The sequence below is a fragment of the Jaculus jaculus genome, chromosome X, assembly GCF_020740685.1.
Source record: "Jaculus jaculus isolate mJacJac1 chromosome X, mJacJac1.mat.Y.cur, whole genome shotgun sequence".
Classification (NCBI taxonomy): Eukaryota; Metazoa; Chordata; class Mammalia; order Rodentia; family Dipodidae; genus Jaculus; species Jaculus jaculus.
The window spans coordinates 109,371,560-109,399,258 of NC_059125.1; the positions used below are offsets into that span (position 1 = coordinate 109,371,560).

At 36.2% G+C, this 27,699-nt stretch overlaps 1 protein-coding gene across 5 annotated transcripts in view; it reads right to left on the bottom strand.

The window, feature by feature from the left end:
- Nucleotides 1-1,077: 1,077 nt before the first annotated feature.
- Lrch2 (leucine rich repeats and calponin homology domain containing 2) overlaps nt 1,078-27,699 on the bottom strand; it is a 136,702-nt gene continuing 110,080 nt past the window's right edge. For all 5 annotated transcript variants that reach the window (XM_045140632.1, XM_045140630.1, XM_004659114.2 and 2 more), the window contains 5 exons: nt 27,349-27,406; nt 25,944-26,056; nt 25,631-25,768; nt 25,396-25,473; nt 1,078-3,781 (listed from right to left, as the gene is read on the bottom strand). In XM_045140632.1, coding sequence (XP_044996567.1) covers nt 3,662-3,781; nt 25,396-25,473; nt 25,631-25,768; nt 25,944-26,056; nt 27,349-27,406 — 507 coding nt within the window. In that variant the 3' untranslated portion in view covers nt 1,078-3,661. The remainder of the gene's footprint in view (nt 3,782-25,395; nt 25,474-25,630; nt 25,769-25,943; nt 26,057-27,348; nt 27,407-27,699) is intronic.

Sequence of the window (27,699 nt, forward strand, 5' to 3'; positions counted from 1 at the left end):
GAGACCATGGCATGCCCATTCTTTCCTCCTCCTCTCTCTCTTTCTCTCTCTCTCCCCCTCTCTCTCATAAATGAAAAAAGTATTTAAAAATAAAGTTATTTTAAATAATTTTCCCCATACTTTTTAATATTTTCATTTATGCATTTAATTGACAGAGAAAGAGAGAGAGAATGGGAGGCCCAGGGCCTCCAGCTACTGCAAAGAACTCCAGATGTGTGCGCCCCCTTATGCATCTGGCTAACATGTGTCCTGGGGAATGGAACCTGGGTCCTGTGGCTTTACAGGCAAACACCTTAACTGCTAAGCCATCCCTCCACCCCAAAATACAGTTATTTTAATAAAACCTGTGCTTTGAGGGTTTATTTGTTTGTCTGCTTAGACAGAGTCTTACAGTATGCAAACCAGGCTTTCTTCTCTTTTTCTTATAATGATAGGAACATAGGAGTAAGTCACCATACCTGGCTAAATATGCACATTTTAAAAAGTAGAACTTAGCTGGGAATGGTGTCGGATGCCTTTAATCCCAGCACTTGGGAGGCAGAGGTAGGAGGATTACCATGAGTTCGAGGCCACCCTGAGACCCCATAGTGAATTCCAGGTCAGCATGGACTAGAGTGAAACCTTACCCCAAAAAACCAAAATAAATAAATAAATAAAAATATAAAGAGCTGATACAAGGATATCATTATTTTGTAAATATGTCTTGAAAATTTACTGCTTTTTAAAGAAAACTTTATCAAAATAATTAGATATAAAGGGTAAATGACTCTTAAAGCAACCTACTTTGTTTTTTGTTGTTTTATCTTTTGAAACAGATTCTTATTGTTTCATAGGCTTGAACTCCTAGGTTCTTGAGATTCTCGTCAAGGTGAGAGAGATCACCTCAGCCTCCCCAAGAAGCTGGAGCACAGAAGCATCTACTTGCTCAACTAAGACAAACTAATGAATATCCTTTCGAGGTATGACCTGTGTCCATGCTTGGGGCCACAAGCATAAGCAATCAAATACTGACAAAATAAAAACCAAATAATGTGATAGTGAGAGAAGTAATAGAGAAGAAGAAAAGAAATTCCACTCTTAATTTTTTCATTCAATTTTATCCACAGTTTGCATCGGTAATATACATTTAGTGTTCCATTTATTTTTAAATGCATCAGAAAATCAATTATCATAGATCTGTGACTAATACAAACATTTCTGAATTGTTCAAAAATTTCAGTTAGAAAAGTCATTAAACTAGCATTCTATAAAGATAAGAATTAAACAAACAATTATGCATTTTTACTCATTTCAATTCTAACATATCCAACATCACTTCTTTCTTGTGCCATAGGGTCATAAAATTTAACAGAAATAGTTATATATTGAATATTTAGGGCCAGTAAAATATTCTAGTTTGATTATTCAATTCTTATCAAATCACAAGCCCATTCAGATAATGATAATCATTCTTAATTCAATAACAGATAAAGTAAATACATAATAACTATAAAGATATTTAGGATAAAATTTACACTTAAAAACTACTGAGAGATATACCAGGGCCTCAGTACAATGTTGCCATTGGGGACTATGCTGTGAAACTGAGTTAGAGGTGGTGTTGCCTTTTGTCAAAAAATAATCGAACTATCGTGGTATGGACCTCAGATGAAGAGTGAAGCACTGGTGGATTTTTTCTTTAATAACAATTAACTGACAAGTGAAATATGGTAAGAAAATGGCTTACAATTTCACAACAATTTTGATGATAATTAACAATAAGAATATATGGGAATAACACGAGATTAACTAATAATAAGAATTCTATAGTGTGAGAACATTAAATAAGTATGAATGGTTGCTATAGGTTTTAAATGATATTTATTTGTAATGTTAACATTCTAAATTAAAAACTCATCACCTAATTGCTAACTAGATATCTCTTGCCTACATTATTTGAATTTTCAGTAGGAAAACTGATTATGTTGTTGAGGGTTATTTTTAAAACCAACTGAAAAATGGTAACTAATTAGCTCAAATACTTAAAGTAATAAATTATTAATAATTTAATCCCTAAGTCTTATAGTCATAAGAAGCCTTAACTCTTTAATAGCTCCAATTTAACCCTACAGGGGAATGTAACGAATGTATCTGCATTCTGAAGCTAAAATTTAATTATATGACTTCATGAAAACCGACCAAAAAAAAAGTAGAGTTGTTTCTAAACCAACCCTTAACATACCATTTGGCACAATACTTTTTACCTTTTATAAATGCCCTTTGAAATACCCAGGTCCACATTTTTAATAAGTTGCATCCATATTAAGAGGTAACAAGTGCAAATGATCACATATTTAAGATATGACACTTGGCTACTACAAAAGTGATTATTAAAGTTTTTCTACAGGAAGCTGAGTTATTAATTACAGTAATGTTTTTGAAAATTCCTGCACCACTATCAACATAAATTTATCCACATCTAACTCAAACAAGGACTTTATGGAACATACTATCTCATGAAAGTATTTATGGAATGGTCTGTATTTAGTTCAACATCAAGGTATTTAAAATCATAAGGTATACATGACTCATAAATGGCCAAGGTTTTTTTTTTAAAAAAGTATTTTTCAAATGCTGCTTGTTTAACATAGCTAAAGGCAGCACTAACAGAATGTTCCTGAAAGTCAAGACAAAATTCAAACTTTGGCAGTTGTATAAAAACATCCTTGATAGTTAGCACTTCACTAGTTCTCAAAAATCTTACTGCTTTGTGTAACATTTTCAATACAGAAATAAAATACTCTTCAAATAATACATTTCAAAAGATGATTAAGTTTTGCAAAATTAAATAGCATAAATTAAGCATATTAACATTTTTGACAACATGAAATAATGAATTTAAGAAAAGCTGCAATGGATTAACTAAAAAACTACGAATGTTTCAATGTGAGGCACATTAAAATCCTCACAAATTACAGACCTTACAAAATCTACTAAAATATTTTAAAATGCCATTGATTCTATTAATACAAAAAAAGAAATTTCAAAAATGCTTAAGACTATATAAGATTCATCAATTACACAGGCACTTCACATGTAAACAATCTACAGTACAAATAAAAAATAGTTTGGCACCAAACTATAATACTAAAAGAAATTAATATAATGCCAGAGCTCTGGTTTTCCTACTCATGTTTTCTAAGAAGAAATGACAAAAGATTGAAGAAATTGAGTATAAACTATAAGTATATGAGATAACTCAAATATAGAATTGTGTTAAAAATGATTGCTTCTGCCTAGATGTTTACTAGAATGCTATGCTATAAAAAATAGGCCTAATGTGATTATTAAATTAAAAAGGATATTTTATTTTCGTATCAATCTGAGTTTCAAAAACCAGTCAAGATTATTAACTCATGTAGTAAACAGGGAACTTAAAATTTTCAAAAACTCATTAAATTGATCCAATTTTCCTCCAAAAGAGGCTTGGGCAATTCAAAGTTTAAGTGTGATATCTTTTGTAGTTTTTAAGTCTGCTTTCTTAATGTAATTTTTTAAAGACCTAAGGCTTGACTGAAGGCAAACTATTTTTGACTGGACATTCTTATTCATGGTTTTGAGAGAACTGAAATCACTTCAAATAAAGTAAACTATATACTTATGATTTAAAAAAAATCTCATATCAAGCCATGGAAAGCTGAGATGCCTTGGTTGTAGGTAATTCAAGGAGTGCTTGAACAGTGACACCAACTTTCACAAGACCTCGTTCTTCCAAAATATGATGGGGCAAACAGAGTCTTTCCTGGAGGGGAAAAAAATAAGAAATTTTAAATGGTCATACTTTTTGAAATATAGTAAAATTTGACTTGGAAAGAGATTTTTAAAATATGATATTAATCTTGAAGTAAACAATACATGAATTCTACATAAAAATTGTTGAGACTCTAGATTCTTAACACTAAGAAAGGGGTTATAGAGGCTGGCTTGTCACTATGGTTTATAAAGGAAATAGGTCACCATTGCTGCATTTCCTATTTACTACTCAATGTCTAAAATCTCACTGCATATTCCAAGGCATTTATGCACTAAAGTTGCTTTTGTGAATTCCCCAACACCTATCAAAAATTTCAAATGTTCCACATAGCTACTTGACAGCTTTGTCATGTCAAGACATTAGTTAATGCTGTCTTTGAAATGCTTCCCCTCCTCTTCCTCACTTTTTCTGACAGCAACTGGGCTTAAGCTTTCATTAGCATTCTGATCCTCTTCTAACATCTCAAAGGGTCCCATAGTTTCTATTTCTACTCTTCTTTTACACTATAAACTCTCTTTAGTAGTCTATTCCATCATTTTAATAATTCTTTCCTTCTTGCAGAATTCTAAATTCCAAATCTCTATTTCAACAAAAGATCACTATCAAGCAAAGGAACATACCCAAGTGGGTGCCCTACAAACAGATCAAAATCACAGTATCCACAATGGATCATCTTTATTAAGTAAATCTGTTTTTCTATACTTTAAACCTTGGACAATACACTACTCTGTCTCCACTAACAATAAAATAGGAAACAAAATGGCCTTTATCATCGTCTGTGATACTATATTCCATTCACCAAATACTACTGAGGATATAACTAAAGAGTTCTCAAAAACGTTCTCAACTCCATTTTCACCACTACAGTTGTACTCTCCTATTACTTTATTCACTTATTCAATGCTTGTACTGTATATCAGAAAAGAACAAATACTCTCCTCTTATTTCATTCACTTACTTAATGACTATAGTATACATTAGGGCAGAAGAATGTTTTAAAGCATGTACTTCATCTCCCTACTTAGAAACTAGAAAAAGTAGAGCAAACTTAAAAAAAAGCCAAATAATATAGAAATAATGAAGATCAGAGGGGAAAATAATAAACAGAAAACAACATAAAAAAACAATGAAACCAAAAATCCACTCATTAAGAATTTAAGTTAATAAGCTTCTAATCAGGTCAGTCAAGGAAAAGAATGAGAATATTTAAATCACTAATATCAGTTATAAATAGAAGTAACATCATAAGATATTCTACAAGTACTGAAATAAGAAGACAATATTACAAACAATACAATGACAATAAGGTTAGCAAATTAGAAGAACTTAGAAAATGCTCTGAGAGAGACAATACCAAAACTTGTGGAAGAAGACATAACCAGAATAACCCTATGATCTGCTATAAAAAATGCAGACTGAGAAGATGGAGCAACAGCTAAAGCCACTTGCTTAAAAAGACTGCCAGCCCAGGTTCAGTTACCCAGTACCCACTTTCAAACAGGTACATAAAGTGGTACAAGCATTTAGTGTTCATTTGCAATGGCATGAGGCCCTGGATCACCAACACTTTCTCTCTCCCTCGCTTTCCCTGTAACTCTCCCCTCACAAATAAATAAATAAAATATTTAAAAACTAAATTGTGATTTAAGACCTTTTGAGAAGGAAATCCCTATCTCAGATGGGTTAGTAATAAATTTGATTAAATATTTAAAACAAAATTATATAAATTCATTCAACTGTTTGAGAAAACCCAAGGGGGAAGGACACATATTCCAGGTGAACTTTTCCTAGCAGACTAAGATATTAAATAAAAACTAATAACCAATGTCTCCATAATATATGTGAAAAATCTGAACAAAATTTTAACAAATGGAGGTCAGTAACATAAAAACAATAACAATGAAATCTATCATGAACCATAGGGGCCTCAGAACCTAGGATTGAGCTAATATCTCAAACTCAATCAATATGATTTACATTATTAACATAACTTTAGCAAATCAACTGATGCAATAAAGAGCATATGAAGAAATCCAACATTCATTCCTGATAAGAATATCAGCAAACTAAAAATAGTGAGAAATTCCTTTAATTTACCACATTGTAATCTATGAAATCTACAACTAACACAGGCTTAATGGTGGATAAATAAATTTTTTCTAAAAAACATACCAGAAATCATACATTGTCTACTCCTGCCACCTCTTAACATTGAACTAAGTATTTAAGGTACAGCAATTAGGAACAAAAAGACATGCAATATACATAATAAAGAAAGAAGAAAAGCTATTTCTAGTCACAGAAAATATGACCATCCCTAAATAAAGTATAAATGAAAATTAAAAAAGCTACTATAACTAATGAGTAAATGTAGCAGGATTATAAAATACAGACCACTACATAAATGCTAATTGTATGTTAGAAACCAAGGATCAGATATTAAATTAAATCCAAATCTCAATGCACAAAACATAATAGGTGAAAATATGAAGTACTGAAGAACAAATTAGAAAAATATATACAGTGAGAACAAGAAACCATTGCTGAAGAAATTAAAGATCCAAGTAAAGGTATACTTTGTTCATAGAAGGGCAGAAGCTGTAAAATTATTAAGACATAATTTTACCTATGCTGTTCTATAAACTCAACACAATTTCTATAATAATCTAATCAGGTTTTCTCCTTTATTTTCCTATAGAAGTTGTCAGACCATTGTAAATTTGTATGGAAATACAAGAAACCAAGAGTACCTCATATTACTTTGTTTCAAAGTCTGTAAAAAGCAACTCAGTGTTCTACCAATGTAAATAGGAAGGAAAAAAGGTCAATGGAATTAAACAAAAATCAAGACTGGTGCCACAGATATGCACATAAAATGTTTTTGATACAGATGAATGAGCATATAAATTAGAAAAAGGACAGGCCTTTATACAAATGTTGTTCAAAAGACTGGATATTCATAAACAAAAGGGAACTTGAGATAATTCATCAAGCTCATAGAAAAATATCAACAAAAAATCACTGTGATAGAATACTAAAAGTTAAATGACTAATGCTTTCCCTGAAATCAAGAAAGACAAGATGTTCAGTGGCATCACCACCATTTGACATTATGTGAGAAAGTCTAGACAGGCAATTAGGTAAGGAGAAATGAAAGGCATCTAGGTTGAAAAGAATATTACACTTAGATAGCAAAGCTATCTTTTATTTGTAGACATGACTTTTTAATTTTGAGATCAGGAGTCTCAGAAATTCTAGAGTCTGGCCTCAAATTTGTCTTGTTGCCAAGCATGACCTTAAGTTCCTGATCCTCCTGCCACCACCTCCTAAGTGCTAAGAATACAGGTGTGTGCCACCATGCTTCTTTTATTTAGTGCTGGCAGTAGAATCCAGTGCCTTTTCCATATTTAGGTAAGCATTCTACCAATTGAGCTATAACATTAGCTTCAGATATGATTTCTTAAAAAGAAAACCCTAAAGCACATGATGACCTATTGGAAATAATAAATGGATTCAACCAGACTGCAGAATAAAAGATTGATTAACAGTATCTCTATATAATGGCAATAAAATTGTGGACATGAGGGGCTGAGAAGATGACTTAGAAGTTATGGGAATTTGCTTTGCAAAGCTAGAAGTCAAGGTTTCAATTACCATGCTACCCACCACCTAAGCTACATACAAAATGTAATGCAAGCATCTGGTATTTGTTTGCAGTGGCAAGAGGCCCTAGTGTGCAACACCCACAATATAAATAAATAAATCAGTAAATAAGTAAGTAAATAAATAAATAAATGAGTAAAGATACCCAATCTCTTTGTGTGTTTCTCTTCTCTATCACTCTCTGCTTGTAAATAAATATTTTAAAATATTGAAAATAATAAAAATTAAAAATAAATAATGATGGACACAGGTGCAGGTTGGTCTTCAGGTAGTCAGCAGCACAAGGTGGCTCAGAAGATGCTGGCCCCATGTTAGCTAGGGATCCATTCCCCACATCCCCTTTACCTAGCTGCAAGTAGGCCTTACAAGAGCTAGTAGCACCAGAAGGCTCAAAACACGCCTCAGCCCCAGAGACATGTATACCATATGGAAGCCAGGAGGGCCATGCCCACATTCTTTACTAGAGCAGTCCTAGCTCCATACAACCTTGCATCCCCCAGTAGCACCACTGTTGTCACATCCTCAGCAAGAGAGAGGGGCTATCTCCAGATGGGCAAACCTCAACAGAAAACAAGTAACATTAAGAAATCAAGGCCAGATATTTCTACCAAGTATGACTAGTCACAACTGAAGCTTCCAATGAAGGCTCAAATTCAAGAAAAAAATATTACAAAACACTATCATGATTAATACAAAAAAATCTTAAAGAAGGCATGAACAAATGCTTTGATGAAATGCAAGAGAATCAACTAAAAGAACTCAATAGATGCATGAATGAATTCAAAGAGGACACAAACAAAAGCCTGAATGAATTAAAAGAGAACACCATCAACCACATAAATCTAACAAGAAAGTCAAACACAGAATGGAAAATTGAAATTAATAAACAATGATGCTTATGAAAATCCTAACAGAAATCATAAATGAAGTAACTCAATTACAATGATTCCAGGAAAGTGAAAACAATAGAGTAGATCATGTGGCAGACAGAATATGAGTTCTTAAGACCAATGCAGATGAAATACATCAGGAGGCCAAAATCAATGAAAAGTTCAAAAAATGTTTGAGTATAACATGAAAGAAATGTGGGAAATCTTAGAAAGTCCAAATGTTTGAATCATCGTTACACAAGAAGGAAAAGTTCAGTGATCTGTAGGTCTTACAAAATGACCGATAAAATTATAGAAACATTCTTCAAAACCTCAAGAAATAGAGGCCCATCCAAGTACAAGAGACATACAGAACACCAAACAGACAGGTCCACAAAAGAAATGCCCCAGACTGCATTATAGTTAAAACACTAAACACAGAAAACAGAAAATACTGAAACATTGCAAGACAGAAGCAGCTAGTCACCTGCTACAAAGATAAGCCTAGGGACTTCTGGTCAAGATGTCCACCTAACTGCACCACACCTCCCCAGGAAGGAAAGGCAAGGCATTAAGGATTCACTGGGTCTTTTAGGAGAAAGCAATCTCTAATAGATCACCAGTGGGAGGGCACAGAGGGGAAAAAAGAAAATTGGCGGATTCCCTCGCTCTCAGGTTGTACACCAGTTCCCCAGACCCCCGCCCCCCGAGCAGCCACCCTAGCCACACTCCCAGCCTCAGGATGATGCCACACTTACTGTAGGAAAGGGGACCCAGGCCAGCATAGTTCCATTTGCCTCACTGAGCAGGGATGATCACCCACCTACCCCACCCACAGGCAACCTTGGGCCAGCTCTGCCTATAGCCCTGTGCCAACCCAGGCCTAAACCTCCAACTGCCTGCCATGCATATGCGCGAGCTCAAGCCATGCTATCCACCCATCTCTGTGTGAGCTCAGGCGCGATCTGCCCATCTGCCCACCATGCAAGAGCTCAGGCTACTCTGCCCACCCACGTGTGAGCTCAGGCCTGTTCTAGCGCCCCATGAGTGAGCTCAAGCCTGCTCTGCCCATCCACCACACAAGATCAGGCCAGCTCCACCCATCCACCAGTGTTAACTCAGGCCCAATCCCCCCATCTAACTGCTGTGCGCCTGAGCTCAGGCTGACCCGCCTACACACACAAGACCTCAGCACTGCTCTGCCTGTCTACTTGCACACATGTGAGCTCAGGCACACTCCCCCAAGAGGCACCAATTCCCCCACCCATAGAGACCACATCCTACTACCCCCGTTCATACACTGTGATGGGCAGACCACAGTGCAAAAGAAATAACATGAAAAATCAAATGTAGGTAAATCCAGTAAGATCACCCATTCCTACAATGGATGTCTCCAATCAAAACACAGAAGAGACATTCAGATCAGAACACCACAATGAAGCTATGAGCAATGCAACACTGACCAAGCTTCTGGTAGAACTTCCAGAAAAGCAACAAAGGACCAAAAGATGATTGGATGCTGCCATCACTAGACTACACATAATAGATAAGAAAATGGAAGGAGTTCAAAGACAGTTAAGAGATATGAAGGAGAGATAAGAAAAGAGGACCTCAAAAATCAGCTGGTTATGCTAAATGAAGACATAAAGAAATGCAGGGATGAATTCCAAGAAGCATCAAGAAAATCAGAAAATGATGTGAAAACGGAACTTGACAGAGGGATGTAAACTATACATAGAAAAGTAGAAGAAAATGCAAACCTAACTGAGCAAGCCCCAAAACTCTTTAGAAGCTCACAAGATTAGAGTCAGCCATGTGGAGAACAGAAACTCAGATCTAGAAGGCAAGACAGAAGAAACAGATTGAGAGTTCAAAAGTTTCAATAAGTTCAAAATTTTCTGTGAACAGAACATGAGAGAATTGTGGGATACCCTTAAAGATCCTAGCATCTGGATCACAGTAACACCAGAAGGGGAAGAAAATCAGACCAAAGGCATGGAGAAATTATTTAACAAAATAATTGAAGAAAACTTTCCCACTATTTCAAAAGAAAGACCCATCAACATACAAGAACCTAACAGAACTCAAAACAGATTGGACAAAAAGAAAAACTCTGCAAGGCATATTTTTATTAAGACTGTAAACATTGACACCAAAGAGAAAATCCTAAAAATAGCTAGGGAAAAACAGCACATCACTTTTAAAAAGTAACACCATCAGAATTACTTCAGACTTCTCAATGGAAACCCTGAAAGCCAGAAGGGCCTGGAATGGAACACGGCAAACTCTAAGAACCTATGGATTCCAACCCAAACTACTCTACCCAGTAAAAGTATTCCTCATAATAGATGGTGAAAGAAAAACTTTCCATGACAAAACTCAGCTTTACAATTGTGTGAACACAAAAGCAAACCTACAGAGAATATTTCAGGAAATTCTCCACACAGAAGAATCAACCTCAAATGCCTATAAGAAGGAGATCACAATAACTAGACACAAAGAAGGCACAAAAAACTTCAAAGTCCATGAAAACACCAAACCACATATACCAACACAATATGGCAGGGTTCAAATCAAACCTCACAGTCATTACGCTAAATATTAATGGCCTTAATTCACCCATCAAGAGACACAAGCTAGCAGGGTGGAAAAGAATATTAGATCACTCAATCTGTTGTTTTCAAGGAACCCACCGCACGCCTAAAGACAGATACCTCCTCACAGGGTGAAAGAGTGGAAAAGGATATTGCAAGCAAATAGGAATTAGAAACAAGCAGGCATAACTATACTAATATATTATAAAATAGACTTCAAAAATAATGAAAAAACACAAATAAGACCACTTCCTACTTATCAAAGGAATGATCCATGAAGAGGATATCATAATCATAAATCTTTATGCACCAAACACAGGGGCACCACAGTTCATAAAACAAAACCTACTTGGCAATAAAACAGAAACAACCACCAACACTACCATAGTTGGGGACTTCAATACACCATTGTCAATAATGGATAGATCATCCAAACAGAAACTCAACAAGGAAGTAAGAAAGCTCAACATAACAGACACCTACAGAACATTCCATCCCAAATCCACAGATTACACATTCTTCTCAGCAGCCCATGTAACCTTCCCTAAAGCAGATCATATAATGTGTCACAAAACCTACCTCCATATATGTTGGAAAGTTGACATAATTCCCTGCATGATATCAGATCACAATGCTATATTGCTAGAAATTAACAATACAAGACCCACCCAGATTCCCATTGGCTCCTGGAAAATGAACAGCACACTTTTAAACAATAAGCATGTAGTGGATGAAATAAAAAATGAAATTGCAAAATTTCTACAAATGAATGACGATGAAAACACATCACACTAAAATTTATGGGACACAATGAAGGCGGTCCTCAGGGGAAAATTCATAGCACTAAATGTCTTCATAACAAACACAGAGCGATCCCAAATCAATTACCTAACCATCCACCTAAAGGCACTGGAAAAGCAAGAAAAATCCAACCCAAAAATCTCCAGATGGAAAGAAATAATTAAGATCAGAGCAGAAAATTATGAATTGGAAACTAAGAAAACAATTTTAAAAATTGATGAAACAAAGAGCTGGTTCTTTGAAAAAATAAACAAGATTGACAAACCCCTGGCCAATTTGATCAAACAAATACAAGGGTGCTTCAAATTAACAAAATTTGACATGAAAAAGGAGAGATCACAACAGACAGAAGTGAAATTGGGAGAATAATCAGGACATACTTCAAAAACCTATACTCTACCTAAATGGGTAATATGGAAGAAATTGCTAAATTCCTAGACGCATACCATCTACCAAAGCTAAACTCAGAGCAGATTAATTTCCTAAACAAACCTATCACACCCATTGAAATTGAAAAGGTAATAAAAAACTGACCCAAAAAGAAGAGTCCAGGAACAGACGGCTTCTCAGCTGAATTCTAAAATCCTTCATGGAAGAACTCAAACCAATTTTTTTTCGAACTGTACCACACAAATGGAGAACCGGGAAAGCTCCCCAACTCCTTTAATGAAGCTAGTATCACCCTAATTCTAAAACTAGGCAGACATGCCCCCCCAAAAGGAAACTACCAGCCTATTTCCCTGATGAACTTAGACACAAAGATCCTGAGCAAAATCCTCAGAAACTAAATCCAACAACACATCAAAAGCATTATCCACCTTGATCAAGTGGGATTCATCCCAGGAAGGCAGGGGTGGTTCAACATTTGCAAATCTGTCAATGTAATATACCATATAAACAAGGTTAAACACAAAAACCCATGTTCATTTCTATAGATGCAGAAAAGGCCTTTGAGAAAATCCAACATCACTTCATGATCAAAAGTTTGGAGGAAATTGGCATGGTCAGTTCATGTCTTAACATAATAAAGGCTATATAAAAAGCTCCTAAAGCCCAAATAATACTTAATGGAAAAAGACTGGAGGAATTCCCATTGAGATCAGGAACAAAACAGGGGTGTTCACTCTCACCTCTGCTCTTCAATATAGTACTGGAAGTCCTAGTTCAAGCAATAAGACAGTAGAAAAAAATAAAAAGGATACAATTTGGAAAAGAAGAAGTTAAGTTAGCTCTATTCACAGACAACATGAATATATACATAAGAGACCTAAAAGACTCCAAGGTACCTGCATAAAAACAGGAGTACAGACCAATGGAATAGAATCAAGGACCCAGACATTGGATCAAGAAACTATACCTACTTGATATTTGACAAAGGCCCTAGTAATATTGGCTGGAAAAAAGATAGCATCTTTAACAAATGGCGCTGAACAAACTGGATAACCATATGCAGGAAATTGAAGCTTGATCCAGACATTTCACTATGCACAACACTCAAGTACAAATGGATCAAAGACCTCAATATAGGGCCAGAATCTCGGCTACTACTGGGAGAAAAGTTAGGAGGAACATTCCATGATATAGGAATGAAAAAGACTTCCTGAAAAAAACCCCAGTAGCACAGGATCTTAAACAATCATTCAACCAATGGGTTCACATGAAGCTGAAGAGTTTCTTCACAGACAAATATACAGTAAGCAAAGCCAATGGATTACCCACAGAATGGCAGAAAATATTTGTTGAATATTTTCTGACAGAGGCCTAATCTCTAGAATCTACAAAGAACTCAAAAACCTGAACAATAAAATGTGTAGGAGGATTGTCGTGCGTCCCCGAGACTCCATAGCGAATTCCAGGTCAGCCTGGGCTAGAGTGAGATCCTACCTTGAAAAACAAAACAAAACAAAACAAAAAACAAACAAACAAATAATAACAAAAAAGTCAAACAACCCTCTCACAAATGGGGGCAAAGAACTGGACAGGCAGTTCACAAAGGAAGAAATACAAATGGCAAATACACACTTAAGAAAATATCCATCATCCCTAATCATCAGGGAAATGAAAATGAAAACAACTATGAGATTCCACATTACCCCAGTAAGGATAGCAAACATTAACAAATCAAATGAAAATGAATGCTGGCGAGGACAGGGAAAAATAGGAACCCTCATCCACTGTTGGTAGGAATGTAAGATAGCACAACCACTTTGGAAAGCAATATGGAAACTCCTGAAAAAGCTGACAGACCCAGTTATTCCCTTAGTGGGCATGTATCCTAAATCCTCCAAGCCTCAGTCCAGAGAGGTTTGCTCAACCATATTCATAGCTGCTCAATTCGTAATAGCTAAGCACTGAAATTAACCCAGATGTCCATCATTAGACAAATGGATAACTAATATGTGTTATATCTACATGACGGAATTCTATGCAGCAGTAAGAAAAAAAATGACACAATGAAATTTGAAGATCGTTGAACCTGGAATAGATCACTCTCAGTGAACCCACCCAACCACAGAAAGATAATCACCACATAGTCTCACTCATCTACAGCACCTAACCTGAATCTACCCAAGATGGCAACACACAGTAAGCATCTCAAGGACCAGGCAATAGGGTGGGTAGGGAGGGAGAGAAGGGCATGCGAGGGGTAAGAGATACAACTTTGGACCCAAGCGACAATGGTACCATAAAACTTTACATCCTAAAGACAGACCAAATATTTAAACCTTCACCAGGTCTTTAGAGGGAACACCTGAATCACAAGTCCCTGGAGAGGGTACAATGAAGACTGATCTTAATCTTCTACTGCTTCTCTCTCTCTCTCTCTCCTTCTCTCTCTTTTATATTACTTATCTTTTTTTAAATTTTTTTGTTCATTTTTTATTTATTTGAGAGCAACAGACATAGAGAGAAAGACAGATAGAGGGAGAGAGAGAGAATGGGCGCGCCAGGGCTTCCAGCCTCTGCAAACGAACTCCAGACGCGTGCGCCCCCTTGTGCATCTGGCTAACGTGGGACGTGGGGAACCGAGCCTCGAACCGGGGTCCTTAGGCTTCACAGGCAAGCGCTTAACCGCTAAGCCATTTCTCCAGCCCTATATTACTTATCTTTTTCTTTTTTGTCTTCATGGGCACTGACATGTAACTTCCAGGACCAGCAGGAGGCTATCATACACAATGAGCTTTTGATCAAAGAAACCTACAAGGTTTCCTAAAAGAATGACATTTCTGTCAGAGTACTTGATGACCCACCAAAGATCAGTGGTAAGTCCATACTGCTGAAGACACCATATGCCGTTGACATGTAACATGGAGTTACATGGCTGGAAGCTGGAAGAGAGTCAGTACCCAGACAGTCAGTGCATCTAGTGCCAGAGGTGCTACATGGACAACTGGGGGGAAATGACCAATATCTGCCCAAGCAACTCATGGTCTAACCTACTTAGCAGCAAGTAACCTGTCATGATGTTCACACAAATGCACAACCATGGTGGGAAACCAACTGCTCTTGATTTGGCCATCTGATCCACTCAATGGAACAGAACCCATAGCTTGAGCTGGAAAACAAGTCAGAACCAGATCTAAAAATGAGCCCATTCTCCATTATCAAGATACCACCAATTGTGGGCTACAAAAGGGCCTACAACTATCAAAATCTCTCTAAAGAAATAATGGTTATCCCATTTCTCTGGTGCTAACTTTACTCTTCGCTGGAGAATCTGCTTCTCTTTTTAAGATAGACACAGATCCTAAGGAGAGAACCACCCCATCATACCTCAAAATGTCTCCAGCTGAAGCAAGGGTGCTGTTTTCTTGGTGAACCAGGTACCAGCACAAGGGTGAAGGAGATCGACACAGAGAACGATCAACTCCTACCAAATCAATATATCCAGAGACACAGAGGCTCCCAAGACCTCATCACTCAAGCAGACGTAAAATAAATCCAAAATGCCTCAGGGAAATTTGCAGAAGAGGGGGCAGAAAGAATGTCAGAGCCACACGTTGGGTCATGATACACAGAGACATTTCCTCCTACCCATAACTGAGGGCTAACCCCACAATGCATGACCCATATATGCCAACAAGGAGGAGCCAGGGGAGGGGCGAGTATAGGGAGGAGGTAACAAAGTTACCAACTTGACTGTATTCACTGAGTATAAAACTAATAAATAAATAAATAAATAAAAATTTAAAAAGATAAGCCTATCAGAATTATATCAGATTTTCCAATGGAAACTCTAAAAGCCAAAAGGGCTCATGCTAGAGTATTTCAAATATAAAAGACCAATACTGGATACACAACTTCACACTAAAGAAAGCAAATATATTCAAGTGGATTCAGGAAGGAAAACAAGTACTCAAATGTAGAACAGTTACTAAAGCAAATGAAGATCAAGAAAAAACCAGGCAACACAAAATCATCGTGACAAGGATTAACACATATCGTTTAATAACAACTGAGTACCAGTGGACTAAACTCCCAAAACAAGATGCAAATTAAGAAATGGAACTGAAAAATAAGATCCATCTGTGTTGTGTCCTCACGAAACCCACCTTACTATGAAATACACAATCAAATTGGAATAGAAAAAAAAAAGCAATGTTGACTGTACTAACATCTGGCAAAATAGACTTCAAACAAAAGTAATCAGAAGAAACAAAGAAGGCCATTTAATACTGATCAAGGAAACAAATCACCAAGAGGTCCTAGTAATCCTAATAATATCTGCACCAAACTGAGATGCACCAAATTTTATAAAGCAAAAAGCAAGTTGACATAGGGTCAGACATTAATCCCAACCAAATTATAGGGGGTACATTCAAATCATCACCAACAGACTGATAATATAAACAGCAATAGAGAAGCAATGGAGTTAAATGACACTATAGATTAAATAGACTTAACAGACACCTACAGAACATTGCATCCAAACTCTATAGAATACTCATTCTTCTCAGCAGCTCATGGAACATTCTTTAAAATTAATCATATATCAAGACAAAAAGCAAGTACCCACAAATTCAGGAAAACTGCCATACCCACATTATTATATTTGACCACCATGCAATACAGCTAGAAATCTACAAGACAAACAACAGAAAATATACACACAAATACACACATGCACACACTTGGAGATTGAATAACACACTCTTGGACAATAAGGAGGCCTGAATTAAAATGAACACACAAAATAGTAAAACCTTTGGGTACAATGAAAGCAGTCCTAAGAGGGAAGTTTATACTCTAAATGCCTATATTACCAAATTAGAGAGAACTCAAATAACTTAATTGGTTTGAAGGCCTGGGAAAACAAGAAAAATCCAAACCCTAAAGTTACAGATGGTAGAAATAATCAAGATCAGGGCAGAAATTAATGAATTAGAAATAAAGAAAAAAATTAAGAGTTGATGAAACAGAGTTGGTTCTTAAAAAACATAAAAATGTAGATAAATCCCTAGTTAACAAATAGAGAGAAAAGACCTAATCCCTAAGATTAGAGATGAGAAAGGAGGTAATACAAAAGATTCCAATCAGTGTGAGAGAGTCATAAGGGGATGTTTCAAAAACCTATGTGCCTTCAAACTAGAAATTTGGGAAGAAATGGAAGAATTTCTTGACACATATGATTCAACAATGTTAAACACAGGAGAGATAAATAATCTGAGTTATGGGCTGGAGAGATGGCTTAGCGGTTAAGCACTCACCTATGAAGCCTATGGACCCCGGTTCGAGGCTCGGTTCCCCAGGTCCCACGTTAGCCAGATGCACAAGGGGGCACATGTGTCTGGAGTTCGTTTGCAGAGGCTGGAAGCCCTGGCGCGCCCATTCTCTCTCTCTCCCTCTATCTGTCTTTCTCTCTGTGTCTATCACTCTCAAATAAATAAATAAAAAAAATTTAAATAATCTGAGTTATAAAATATAATGACATTGATGCAGAAATCAAAGTTCTCCCGAACATTTTTGGTCCAGGTTCAGATTGATTCACTGCTGAATTCTATCTGATCCTTATTGAAGATCTGAAAGCACATTTTCTCAAGTTATTTCATAAAACTGAAAGCAAGGGAATTCTCCCCAACAATTTCTATGAAGCCAGTGTTATTCTAATTAACAAAATGAGAAAAAAGACATAACAAATAAAGAAATTTATAGGCCAATATTCCTGATAAAAGCAGACACAAAATTCTCAATAAAATTCTTACAAATCAGGGGCTGGAGAGATTTGCCCATGGTTAAAGCACTTGCCTATAAAGCCATGTAAAATCAGGTGCACAAGGTGATGCATGTGTCTGGAGTTTATTTGCAGTAGTTAGAGGACATTGTATAACCATTCTATCTTTCTCTCTCAAATTTATGATCAAATTTAAAATATGCCCATTAACCAAGTAGATTTTATTCCAAGAATGCAAGGATTGTTCACATACAGGACTTGATAAACGTAATATATTTTCTAAATAGACTTATGGACTGAAAGTACATGATCATCTCAACAGATGCAGAAAAGTCCTTTGACAAAATTCAACAGCTCTTCATGATAAAAACATTGTAGTGAGGTGGGAGAAATGGTTTAGCAGTTGAGATGCTTGCCTGCAAAGTCTAAGGAGTTAGGTTTGATTACTTAGTACCCATGTAATCAAGAAGCATAAGGTGGCACATACATCTGGTCTTAATTTGCAGTGGCTGGAGGCCCTGGCATGCCCATTCTCTCTCACTATCTGCTCCATTCCCCCTCTCTCAAATAAATAAATAAATAAATAAATAAAAATTTTAAAAATTCATTGTAGGGGCCAAAGTAGGAGAGATAATATTTCAATATAATCAAGGCTATATACCACAAACAACAAGCCAATATAGTAAGTAGGGAAAATCTTCAAGCATTACCATAAAGATCTAAAGTGAAACAAGGTTGTTCATTTTCCCACTGGTATTTAACATAGTACTTGAAGACTTAGTTTGAGCATTAAGAGAAGAGAAAGAAATAAAAGCAATATAAACTGCAAAGTAAAACGTCTAACTAGCTTTATTTGTTGATGATATGATTCTCTACTTAAGAGACACTGAAGACTCCTTAAAAAATCTAGAATTGAAAACAAAAAAACTATAATCAATGTAGCAGGATATACAACTAACACACAAAAATCAACATATACCACTGCCAAGCATACTGAGAAAGAATCAACAATACTGTCCCTTTTATAATTGTCATAAAAAATTGAAATATCTTGGAATATCCCTAACCAGGAAATGAAAGATCTCTACAATGAAAATATTAAAACACTGAAGAAAAAATTTGAAGCCATGAGAAGACTGACAGATATGTCCCATGTTCATGGATTAAAAGAATTAGTATGAAAAAGACTGACCTACAAAAAGCAATGTAGTCACAAACAAAATTCCAGCAACATTCTTCACATATATAGAAAAAGAAACTCATTAAAATACATATGGAAACACAAAAGGCCTTGCCAAAAAGATCCACAGCTGCTGGTGATGCTACCACACCTGATGTGAAGTTATAATATAAAGCCATAATGGAAAAACAGCATGGTCCTGACACAAAAACTGACATACAGATCAACAGAACAGAAGATTCAGGTATAAGTTCAGATTACTACAGCCACTTGATTTTTGACAAAGAGGCTATACACACACTGGAGAAAAACGGTATCTGCAATAAATGGTGCCAAGGAACTGGAAAACTATACATAGAAGGATGAATATAGACTCTTTCCTCTCACCTTACACAAAAGTCAACTATAAATGAACCAAATACTTCAATAAAATACCTGAAACTGAAATGACTAGAGTAAAAAGTATGAAGAATACTCCAAGATATAAGCATAGGAAAAGGTTTTCTAAATAAAATACCACTAGACCATTGAATAAAAAAAACAATAATGGGATCTCATGAAAACAAAAGGTTATTGTAAAGCTAAGCAAAACATCAACAGAGTGAATAGATAACCTACAGAATAGGAGAATATCTCTGCCAGCCATACATCGACAGAGATTTAATATCTAGAATATACAAAGAACTCAAAAACCTAAGCAACAAAAAAAACAATCAACTTCCAGGCATGATAGCACACAACTTTAAACCCGGAACTCAGAAGGCAGAGGTAGGAGGATCGCCATGAGTTCGAAGCCACCCTGAGACTCTATATGAATTCCAGGTTAGCCTGAGCTAGAGTGAGACCCTACCACAAAAAGAAAAAAAAAAAATCAACTAATCACTTACAAATGGTTCAGGGAACTGAGAAAACAGTTTTCAAAGAAAGAAACACAAGTGGTCAATAAACATGTAAAAGGATGTTCAACATCATTACCCATCAGGAAAATGAAAATTAAAACTACTTTGAGATTCCATCTCACTCCAGTCAGAATGGCTAGCATCAAAAAAAAAAAAAAAAATCAAATGACAACACATGTTGGTGAGGGTATAAGGAGAGAGGACCCCTTATTTACTGTTGGAAGGAATGAAAACTGGTATAGCTACTATGGAAATATGTATGGAGGTTCCTCAAAAATCAAAAGTTAGATCTACCATTTGACACAGCTATTGCATTCCTAGACAAATACCCTAAAGACTCTACACTTGAGAGATCCTTTCTTAGTTATGTTTGTTGCTGCACTATTGACAATAGCTAAAAAAAGGAATTAGGGCTGGAGGGATGGCTTACCAGTTCAGGTTTTTGCCTGAAAAGCCAAAGGGTCCTGGTTCGATTCTCCAGGACCCACGTAAGCCAGATGCCCCATTCTCTCTCTCTCTCTCAAAGTAATAAATAAAAATATTAAAAAAGAAAAGGAATAAGCTCATATGCCCATCAGCTGAAGAGCAATGAAGTTGTATTGAACAGTAAGGAAAAAATATGAAATTGGCAGGAAAATGAATAGACCTGGAAAAAATTACATTGAGGTAACTCAGGCTCAGTAAGAAAAATGTCACTTGTTCTCTCATACACAGATTCTAGCTTACATTGCATATGGTAGTAAGCATCAATATTACGGGTTAGGAAGCTCGAATGAGGCTGGGAGAGCAGGGAAGGGGAAAGGGATTAGGGAAGGAATAGTAGGTAGGCAAGTAGAGAGCTTTACTCTGAAGTCATGGGTTGTTGTAGATGGACTGAAGATGATCTCCTACACACACACACACACACACACACACACACACACACACACACACACACAGAGCAAGCTGTTGGTCAGGAAGGCCAATGAAGACCCCAAAATCGTGCAAGCCCACTGCCAAAGCATGTGGCTGCTCATTTAAACAAGGTGGTAAGACTGTATTGCTGAAGACGACATAGACAGCAGGGGGAGAAAAGTCATCTACAGTCAGAACAAACAGTGGGTTCTGCAAACTACAAAATATGAAACCCAACAGGCAAGATGTATCCATTGGTGCAATAGAGGCACAGACATTAAAGGTATTAACAACTGCTCTCTCAATGGATAAGAGACCCTGCTCAGTGAGAAGCAATTCACTCCTGGTACTGTGAGTCAAAAACCTATGGTATGGAAGGTCATAGACCCCACAGAGAAGCTTCAACTGCCCTTTGCCTAAACATAGATTTTATGGTCATCAAACAGCTATCTGTGTGTATATGTTTAAGCCCTTTGATTAATCCTGATCTCATTTTTGGTTAGGAAAACTTCATTTTACAGATGTTAGCAAGTACCATGCAATCCTAAGACTTTTCAAAATGACGAAAGAAGAGAAAGCCCATGGTTTGGTACTGGGCGAGCCATTCATCTCTATCATATCTGCCAGGGCTCAGAGGACATTGCATAGCTAGTTATGAAAATAATATGAGAGCTGCTCTCACTGCTAGCCAGAGAACTATCTATATGGAGATAGTGGCTGACAATGACAAAACTCAAAACTCATCAGAGTATATTATAAGAAGCTGTTGATTGCTTCACACTAAAGGAAACTTCTATCATACCCTCCAAGACTCAAGGTACATTGTGGAAATGAGGGCAGAAAGAATATAAGAGGCACAGAGTACAGAGGTATAATGTGAGTCACTATCTCTTCCACATGAGACAACTGGTACATTCATGACCATGTAATGATTACAAATACTCCAACAAGAGCAGCATAGTTTTGAGCCCACTCACATTGTGAAATGGAGGACAGAAGAGGACAAAAAGTATGAAACAACAGGACAGAGGAAGAAATATCTTGAAAGAGGAGGGTCCTCAGGGGATAAGAGGCAAGAGAAAAGGGACTCAAAAGGTAAAGGGACAGGAGCATGATTAAATTGCTATATGTTCATATATTTAAGTTCTCAACTGAAATAAAAAGTAAAACATGTGGACATGAAAATAAGGACATAATTCTATTTATTTATCAAAGAGAATAAATACTAGGGACCTAATTTAGCAAAAGTTTCATATATTAAAATCTATAATACATTATTTAATTTTAAAATAGGTGTCAATAAATGTAAAGACATATCACGTTCCTTCATCAAAAAAAAATACTGTGAAGATGACAATACTCTTTAAATGACTGTATAGATTCAAAACAATCATTAACAAAATCTCTGCTGGCTATTTTGCACAAGTTAATAACTTAATACTAAAATTGATATGAAAATGCACAAACAACCAAAACTGATATGGAAATTTACAAAGAATAAAGCTGGAGCATCCATACTGTCTGATATAAGAACATGCCACAAATATACAGTAAGCAAGAGAGTGAGCCATAAAGAAATCAATGGGAATGATTAATTTCAGAAACGTAGTCTTGCATTTATGGTCAATTAATTTTGACAACAACACCAAGATAATTGAGTAGGAGAATAACAGTTTTACCAACAAAGGTGTTGGGAAAACCAGATTCTTGACACTGAGGACACTCAACACCTATCAAAGCAGAGATCCAGAGGCTCCTAAGAGCCTATCAGTGAAGTAGACTTAAAACATACCCATTATGGCTCAGGGAATATTGCTGAAGAGGGAGCAGAAAGATTGCTAGAGCCACAAGTTGGGGCATCATGCCCAGAAGCATTGCCTCTCTCCAATAAAAGACTGCTGCCCCCCACAATGCATGACCCACAATCCCCCTGGGGGTAACCTGTGACCCCAATGAGGTGGGCCCCTTTGGAAAGGGGGTAGGGCTGAGGGAAAGGATGGTACCAACATGTGATGTTTCCATACTATGTATGTCCATAATTAATAAAAGTATTTAGATTCTCATAGGAAAAGAGAATATATAATATAATATAATACTAGCTAGAAAAAACCTTGCAATTTAAAATTTTCTCATTAAGGAAGTATGAGGACAAAAATTCTTTTAACATAAACCTTTTCTTTTTTCTTTTTGGTTTTTCAAGGTAGGGTCTCGCTCTAGCTAGGGTGACCTGGAATTCACTATGTAGTCTCAGGATGGCCTTGAATTCACAGCCATCCTCTGACCTGAAGGCGTGTGCCACCATGCCCAGCTTTAACATTTTTTTTTCTTTTTTAGGAATTGGACATTTAATGGTCAGACCCTATGGTTGATGACACCACAGGCTGTGGTCATAGGCAGGACATTAAGAAATCAAGCTGGAACTGAGATGGAAGTCAGCTCACTGCTGGCTAGCTGTCATAGTGCTGGAAAGTGTTATGCGAGTTGCTGGGGGATAAAGGTCACCAACAGTCTGAACAAACAGTGGTTCCTGCAAACTACAAAATAAGCCAGCAAGACAAGATGTACGTACCAGGGCAATAGAGACACATAAGTTATGGAGGCAATTAAATGTACCCTGATTGGTGATGTGGCCCACTCAGTGGAAGAGAATTCTTGCTTGCCTCTTACAATCAAGGCAGAAGCCCATGGCTTGGAAGAACATAGACCCTAGAGGGAAGTTTCACTATTCAAAGCCTTCTAAATGTATATGTTTATCCCCTTTGATAAATGTTCTCATTCTTGGTTAGAGAACCTGTTCTTTAAGGTGGCAGCGATCCAAGGAGACATAAAACACACCAAAATGACAAGAGAAAGACTACTAGCCTAGCACTGGAAGAGCCATCTCTACCACAGACTGTGAGGACCCAGGAAACATTAAGAAGAAGTCGTGGAGTAAACATGAGTGCTGCTCTAACTCTAAGAACCTTCTCTAGGAAGATGGTGGTACAAACTGAGGAGACTCAAAACTCATCAAAGCAGAAAACCAACTGCTGAGAGATCAACACTAAAGGGTTTTCTAACAAGCCCTCCAAGGCTCTAACATTGTGAAGGAAGGCACAGAAAGACTGTAAGAGTCTCAAGGTGAATAGGCATACAGTGAGGCATTGTCCTCTCTATACGAACTGACTAGTGGATTCATAACTCCATTATGATTACCATAACTGAGGAAGAGGGGCGTAAGAGGGTGATGAAAGAGGATAGCCTGATGGGAATATGACTAATCTGCAGTATACTCATATATTAAACTTCCCAATAAAATTATTTAAAATAATAATAGGAACTGTAGCAATAATTTCTTTATTAAAGAAAGCAAGAGTCAAAACAGGAGAAAAAGCTGTCAGCATAGTTGGGAAGGTGTAAAAATGATGGTTTTTATCAGTTTCATGTGCCATATTCCCTTGTTTACATATGCAAACATTAATTGCTTTAATAGAAATTTGCTTTATAAAAATGAATTAAAATTTTAAACTATTATATCAAATACAGGTAAGAGGAAGAGATTAGGGCTGGAGAAATGGCTTAGCAGTTAAGGCGCTTGCCTGTAACGCCTAAGGACCCAGGTTCGACTCTCCTGTCCCATATAAGCCAGATGCACATGGTGGCACATATGTTTGGAGTTCGTTTGTAGTGGACAGAAGCCAAGGTGTGCCCATTCTCTCTGTCCCTATCTCTTACTCTTTCTCTCCTTCCCTCCCTCTCTGTCTCTAATAAAATAAATAAATATAAAAAAGAAGATAGCATCATGTATTTACCAAGTTAACCATTAATTCACTGATTATTAATGCATTAAATTATATTTATTCACTTGAAGAAAGAATCTAAAATCAGACTTAAAGAACAAATTATGATGTCACCATTCAAACGAGAGCTTAATACAAAGGGATTGAGATCTGCTAAGGATGTCACTTCTCTTGACAGTCATGTTGTAGTTAGACTTATGATGTTTTCAAAACTTGTAGCTCTTTATTAGACACTTGCTTTCTATTTGCAAGGTTACCTTAACTTTATTATACTGCAATTATTATGGGAAACAAAAGCCAATGATTATCAATTTCAAAGTTTATCCAATTCAGAAATTATCATAATATACTATGATTTTAATTTGGCATTTTAAAAATTTTAAAGTTTACAATATTTCAAATTAGAGTTTATATGGGTTTTCAAAGGAGTCTAAATGTCCTCCAGTGGAAAAACAAAGTGCCAACAGCAATGGCATCACAACCAAACTATAGTATAGTCACTAGAATTTGTTTACTTAGTGATGTCTATGATTAGCAAACTTTTCCTTACAGACATGTTTTATAAATGACTTTGACATAAACTTAACAGCATCCATTTGATAACTTTTAATTATATACTGGACCATCATAAAAAGGACCAAGAGAAAACATTTATTTGTATAATGAGAAAAATATTACTCATTGCTACTGTGAAGAAAATCCTATTTTACATGTAACAAATTAATAGATGAACATAGTATGAGATAATTACCTGTGAAACACCCAACTTTTTGCAAGCATCAAGAAAATTTTCTACGTTTCTTCGACACTTTGCCATGCTCAGTTTGGGCTGTAAAGAAAAGGGGGCAAAAGACACATTTTCAAGTATTCATATACATAATTTAGTTGACACTGAAAACTGTATTTACTGAGGTACACTATTTAAAGACTATTTTAAAAAGTCATATATTCCCTTAGAGAGCTAACAAGCCACAGAGAAAGCTTACCACTGCTGGTGATGGTACATGGATACTAGCCACAGAGCGTGGTCTTATATGATTGGCTAAATGGCATAGAACAACCCCATCCATCAATGCAGCTCCAATGTCATCAGGCAAAATTACTTTTAATCTGGATTCAAGGTTCTATAAAGAAATGGGTATAAATTTAAGATATTTTAAACATATATTATGCATTTATATTGCCAATTATATGACCAAAAATTTAAGGATCATTGAAAGTAAAATCCAAGTACTTTACTAATAGTCCAAAGTAAACCCATTTTTTTCAAAGCAGATCTGAAAGATTTATGAGACTTACATTGCGAAGTTGTCGTATCTGCTCTCGCTCTTCCCGTAAATGCTCCATCTTTCTTCGCATTGTAAATCCTGGATCTGCTGCCCCATATTCCTGGCGAGATGAGCGGCTGAAAGCTTTATGAAAAGAGAAATTATGTAACTTATTATAAAGCTAATAAAAAGGAACAACCATCAATGGAGAAAGAGGAACAATAAAAAGAAATGGCACAGAATTACATGACATTATTAACAGTACATTCTAAATATTTTTTGAGTATATATGTGTATATACATGTGTACATGAATTCTATCAAGATAACTGAAATCAATAGGGAACACAAGTACAATGTTTTCTGCCACCTGCCCTTGTACTTAAACTTATGTTATTAAGATTATTTTATGAACCATGTTAAAATAATTATTGAATATAGGTCTGCCTTTTATCTTTAAAGAAAACAGGAAATTATTCTTGAAGGTCAATATACCTATTCAGGAATAAAAAAATATAATTCAATACCGTGCCAAGTAATATGGATCCATTTTCTTTTGGGCTTGCCAAATGTGAAAAGCTCCCTTTTATAAAACCACAATATCTCGTTTGTCCTGGTGCTAACTTACTCTCTGATGGAGAATCTGCTTCTCTTTTCTAAGGAGAGGGCCACCCTATCATACCTCAAAAGGGCCCCGGCTGAAACTAAGGAAAATTAGCGAAACAAGCAAGGGTGCTCTTTTCCTGATGAACCAGATACCAGCACAAGGGGGAAGGAGACCAACACAGAGAAAAATCAACTTCTACCAAATCACAGAGCCAGAGCCTCAGAGGCCCCCAACACCTCATCACTGAAGCAGACCAAAAATGAACCCAACATGGCTCAGGGAAATTTTGCGGAAGAGGGGGTGGAAAGAATGTCAGAGCCACATGTTGGGCCATGATATGCAGAGACATTTATCTTACCCATAACTGTGGGCTAACTCCACAATGCACGACCCATATACCTCAACAAGGAGGGGCTAATGGGGAGGCGGTAGGTCACGGTTGAGCCTAATAATGGTACCAAACTGACTGTATTTGCTGAATACAAAACTAATTAATAAAAAAATAAAAAATAAATAAAACCACAATATAATGGAGTGCTATAATTTCAAACATTATTTGGTCTGCTGGCAGAGTGGTCATTCTAACATCAGTCACAGAAGAGTGGAAATACCACTGCAGTATATGTAAGGCAAAAAGCTGAGGTTTCAGGAGCTTGAAGGTAAAGAGGAAGAAAGAAATGGGAATGGGAATTGGAAATACAAGTAAGGCTTTACTTTCAGGAGAAGGGAAAGAATCTATGTGTACTTAAAACTATGTAATCAAACCCATTTAAGCTGCAAAACTCTAGTTTCAACATAGTCTATAAATTTTGTATAATGACCATAGTTACCTGATCTAGGCTTCAAGCCAAAGGGGCCATGTGAAAAACCATCAGTTCTGTCATACTCCTAAAAAGGAAAACAAAGTTCTTTTGTTTCAAAGTAATCACGGTACTATTCATATCAATTTCAAATTTGATAGGAACTTGTTTCTTCCATACTTAGTGGAATAGAGAAAGTCCACATTTCAATTCAAGTTGATATTTTGTTTTTAAAAGGTAAATAACACCTGATAATTTTCTTGACTATCAAACTTCAAATACTTCTCTCTTATAGCATGAGAAACATGATAAGGAAGATCATTACCAAAAGATATTAAATAGATGTTTTTGAAAGAATAGCCATATTAAATTCTCCAAAAT